Source organism: Humulus lupulus, chromosome 4, assembly GCF_963169125.1.
Source record: "Humulus lupulus chromosome 4, drHumLupu1.1, whole genome shotgun sequence".
NCBI lineage: Eukaryota > Viridiplantae > Streptophyta > Magnoliopsida > Rosales > Cannabaceae > Humulus > Humulus lupulus.
Window position 1 is genome coordinate 143077344 of NC_084796.1, and position 4732 is coordinate 143082075.

The 4732-nt window shown below is 39.8% G+C and overlaps 1 protein-coding gene across 1 annotated transcript; it reads right to left on the bottom strand.

The window, feature by feature from the left end:
* Positions 1-1191: 1191 nt before the first annotated feature.
* LOC133832581 (uncharacterized) lies at positions 1192-2703 on the bottom strand. Its single transcript, XM_062262905.1, has one exon. The coding sequence runs from the start codon at positions 2701-2703 to the stop codon at positions 1192-1194; it is 1512 nt and encodes a 503-aa protein (XP_062118889.1).
* Positions 2704-4732: the final 2029 nt, after the last annotated feature.

Consider the following 4732-nt stretch of genomic DNA (forward strand, 5'->3'; position numbering starts at 1 on the left):
AGAAAACACATCCCGCAAATGACAAATTTTACGCCAATACCAACTGGTATCCGCCTTAAGTTGGTACTGCCAGAAGCTTTGGCCTTTTAAATAAACTGTGTTGACCCATTTCACCCAAAGAATCTCTGGTTGATGACTAATAGCCCAGATATATTTGGCTAGCATTGCTTTGTTCCATTTAGTTCCTTCACTGAATCCTAGCCCTCCAAATCTTTTCGGCAAACAGACAGAGGACCAAGGAGTGAGATGAAAATTACTCCTAGTACCATTGTTGCCCCACAGAAACCACAAGCAAAGTTTATATACCTCTTTAACAATGCTTTGAGGGAGCAAGAAGATGTTCATCCAATAATTACGCAATCCCAAATAAACAGATGTGATCAGTTGAGTCCGCCCTGCATAAGACAAATGTCTGCTAGCCCAGGAGTGAAGTCTAAGCTTGATTTTTTTAAGAATCTCACCACAATCTGCCATTTTCCATTTTGTTGGCCACATAGGGATCCCCAGATATTTAAGAGGGAAAGTTCCCTCTTCAAGCTGTAATATCTGAAGAATCTGGTCCTTAACAGCAGCCGAAACCCCTCCAAAAAACACCTGAGATTTATTAATGTTAGCCTTCAAACCAGTGCTGTTACAGAAATCCTCAAAAACCTGTTTAACCACCTGGACTGAGCCGATATTTGCTTTGCAAAACATCACTAAGTCATCAGCAAAGCAGAGATTAATGATCTTAAGGCCTTTGCACAGAGGGTGATATCTAAACTCTTGTTGTTGAGCCCCTAGTTGAAGCAGTCGCGTAAGATATTCCATAATCAAGACAAATAGTAAAGGTGATACAGGGCCCCCCTGGCGAAGACCCTTAACACCCCTAAAACCTTCCTGCATTCTACCATTCAACATAAGAACATAAGAGGTGCAACGAAGACATACCATCACCCAATGAATGAATCGGTTAGGGAACCGAAAACTGATAAGTAATTTCTCAAGAAAGCACCAGTCTATTGTTTCATAGGCCTTGCTCAAGTCAATCTTTAAAGCACACCTTGGGGAAGAATTTCTTCTATTGTAGTTCTTGATCAAGTCTTGAAATATAAGAATATTATGAGCTAAGGATCTCCCTTTAACAAAGGCACCTTGATTTTGACTTATCAAATGAGGAAGAACTTCCGATAGTCTACTACAGATCATTTTTTAGATGCATTTATATAAGGTGTTGCAGCAAGCTACGGACCTGTAGTCAACTGCTCGGCTAGGCGTTTCAGTTTTAGGAACCAAAGAAAGCGCTGTTTCATTGAGCTCTGCAGGGATTCTTCCATCACGAAAGAATCCAAGAACAGCTGCTGATATGTCATCCCCTATATCCAGCCACCTTGTCTTGTAAAATTCAGAACCAAATCCATCCGACCCTGGACTTTTAATTCCCGAAATGCTAAGGAGAGCCTTCTTGACATCAGATTTCCCAAAGTCCCTAGTCAACCACAGCTGCATCTCAATATCCAGACACGTACCGAACTCTATACACTGTGAATTAAATGAACCATTGGTTGAGCTAGAGCTGCCCATGTAGCCTCTGAAATGGTCCAGGAAATGATGAACCACAGCCTCATAATCATCAATAATAACCCCCCTCTCATTCAGAAATGAGACAATACGATTCTCCTCTCTTCTTTTTTTTATGCAAGCATGAAAGTATGCATTATTATCATATCCCTTCTGCAACCATGTAATTTTGCTCCTTTGAATTAAAAAGCTTCTGTATCTATCAGCATGATGTTGATATCGAACAGCAGCTGATTTTTCAGCCTCCTGCACAGCAAAATCAGTTGGGGCAGCTTGAGCTCTAGTGAGAGCCAGCTGATAGTCTCCTTTAGCTTGATGATAACCCTGTTCAACATCTTCAATTTCCTCTATATTAAAGGCTTTCAAAATATGCTTTAATCTAAGAAGTTTTTTAGTCACACCCAGCAGACCCCTCGCTACCAATGGTTTATTCCAACTGTCTAGAACCACCTCCTTAAACCCCCTGTGAGTTATCCAGAAGTTAAAGAATTGAAATGGCTTAGTGCCCAGAGAACCCAGTTTGAGCGTTTTTATGAGACAATAACAGTGATCCGAAAATGCCTCCCAATGAAATTCTGCAATAGAGTGAGGTAAAGCATCAATCCAATCTTCATTGATGAACACATGATAAATTTTTGAATAAACCCTATCCCCTCCATCTTGCTTATTGGACCAGGTAAAATTTGAACCAATTCTCTTGAGTGAAACCAGCTGAGAATGGGCAAGCCAGGCATTAGAATCAAGTATTTCAACAGCACTAATTGTCCTTCCTCCCACTCTATCATCAAAATTAAAAACAGCATTAAAATCTCCCACAATCAACCAAGGCTTGTTTATAACATGAATGCAAGACAACCCCCTCCAAATCTCCAATCTCTCATCTAAAGTGTTGAGACCATAGACAAAAGTGACTAAAAACTCCATCTGTATGCCTATAATTTTTACCGAATAGTGAACCAATTGATGTTGTTCCATAAGGACCTGAACTTTAGTAAACGATTTCTGCCAAAGGACTAAAATACGACCTTCTAAGATACTACTGCTGTAGTAATCCCAGCCACAAAATAGTTTAATCATCATATCATAAATTCTTTCCTTCTTCAATTTATTCTCCAACAAAGCTCCAATTTGCACTTTATTCATCTTTAAAATATTCAGAATAGCAAATTGCTTCTCTCTTATTCATACCCCTTACATTCCAACTAAGTATATTGGAGCAGTCCATCTAACTTTAAGTCAGTAAAGTTCCCACTTGTTCCACCTTTCCCCTGTTCCTGAAGTATCTTAAATGCATTCTATTTCTTGTCTAAAACAGTCCTTATTAACTTCCCTTTCCCTCGTGAGTTCACTATTCTCTTAGGCACTTCCCAATTCTCCTTATTATCCTTGTCAGGTGATAAAACCAGGGCCTGTGAACAGCCAACAACAGCCCTACTAACCTCAATCCCTGCCGTTTCATGTCTCCCCTCCACGTCCTTAATAAGTTCAGTAACTCCTGCTGAAACTACTGGGATTGTATCAGTAGCAAATACCTCCGTATCAGTATGAGCTCCATCATTTTCCTGTTCAGTCACATTCTTCTTTACCCACCTTTTAGGACCATTTTTCTTGCAATCAACCATATTGTGGACAAATCCCTTACAGTTGTTGCATTTAATGGGAAGCCATTCATACTCAACAAACTGCTCTTGAACTTGACCCCTCTCATTCATAATATATATAACAAACAGTGGGTTATCAGTTATCTTCATCTCAACCAGAATTCTCGCATATTTAATCATCGATCTTTCCTTAGTAACCTTATCCACCATAATAGGTTTCCCTATAGTACTGACTAAAGCACTGAGGCATTTCTGGCCCCAATACTGAAGACCTAGATTAGGCAATCTAATCCATAAAGGTACCGAATGAACTAGCCTGATGGTGTCAAGATCTTGAGTCCAAGGTCTCACAATCACTGGTTTCTTGTCAAATTGCACAATGCTTGTTTCCAGAACAAAATCCCTAGTAGCATCATCATTGAATTTAACAATGGTAAGCCCCACATGCATCCGAACAATTCGCTCAATGCCAAGGTGTCCCCAAATACGTTTCACAAAACCTTCAAAAACAGCAAATGGGGGATTGGCTCCCATCACCATACAGATCACAGCTGAATTCCAATTGTGAGCCTGTTCAGCAACCTCAGCCAAATCAAGCTGAGCGACTCTCTTCCTGTCTTTTAGAATCGGCTCCTCATAGTGAAGTTTGGCCACCTCACTGATCAGCTGTTTATCCTTAAGCTTCGCCCAATGAGATTGAGCGGAGGCTAGAAAGTCATCCTTCATGGAACCTTCCCCCCTATTTGTTTCCTGCACCTCATCTTCTAGACTAGAACGACCGCCACCACGAACAGGGCTCAATTCCTTCCCGTCTAAAATGTTCTTCGACCTAGCCTTTCCTTCAGATAATTGCAATAACGTATCTACCTCAGAAGGCAGACTCTGCTCTTGAGCATTCGATTGAGAATCTGCCACAATCGATGATGAAGGAACCTCCTCATTCCGAGATCTGGATGAAGGCTTTCGAGCAATCTTCTTCTTCTTCATCGGAGAGAAGCAAGAGCACTACTGTAGATTCCAAAGAACTTTACTTAGCTAAGTTTGATAGTAGTATAATAGTAATAATAGTATTATCTTTATGACTGTGGATTTTTGGTTCAGACCGGGATCTATTTGGAAACTCATAGTAACACTTGTAGATTTTCTAAGTTTAACCTATAGTTTAGGAATATTAACTTTAACCTAAGGTTTGATTAATATGACTGATATTGAGGGTAATATTTATTATATTATAAGGTTTAGATAAGACCCAATAAGATAATAGCACATGTCATGTGTATGTTTAATAATGATAAAGTATTTTGAGGAATAAATTTATCAAGGTTAAAATTTGAATGTCCTAGGGTCAGTCAGCAGCTTTGAAAACGTTAGAGGGCTTAGTCAAGGCTGTTTACTCAATTTAAATTAAGCTAAAAATGTGTAATTTCGTGTTTAAATATTCAGCATATGCCGATATATCGCAGCTATAGGGGGCGATATATCGCAGCACGAAGATACGAAAAACACGAAATGTTGCACGATTGCCTCGGGCATACTGGCCCAGGTGATATATCGCCTACGGGGAGCGATAT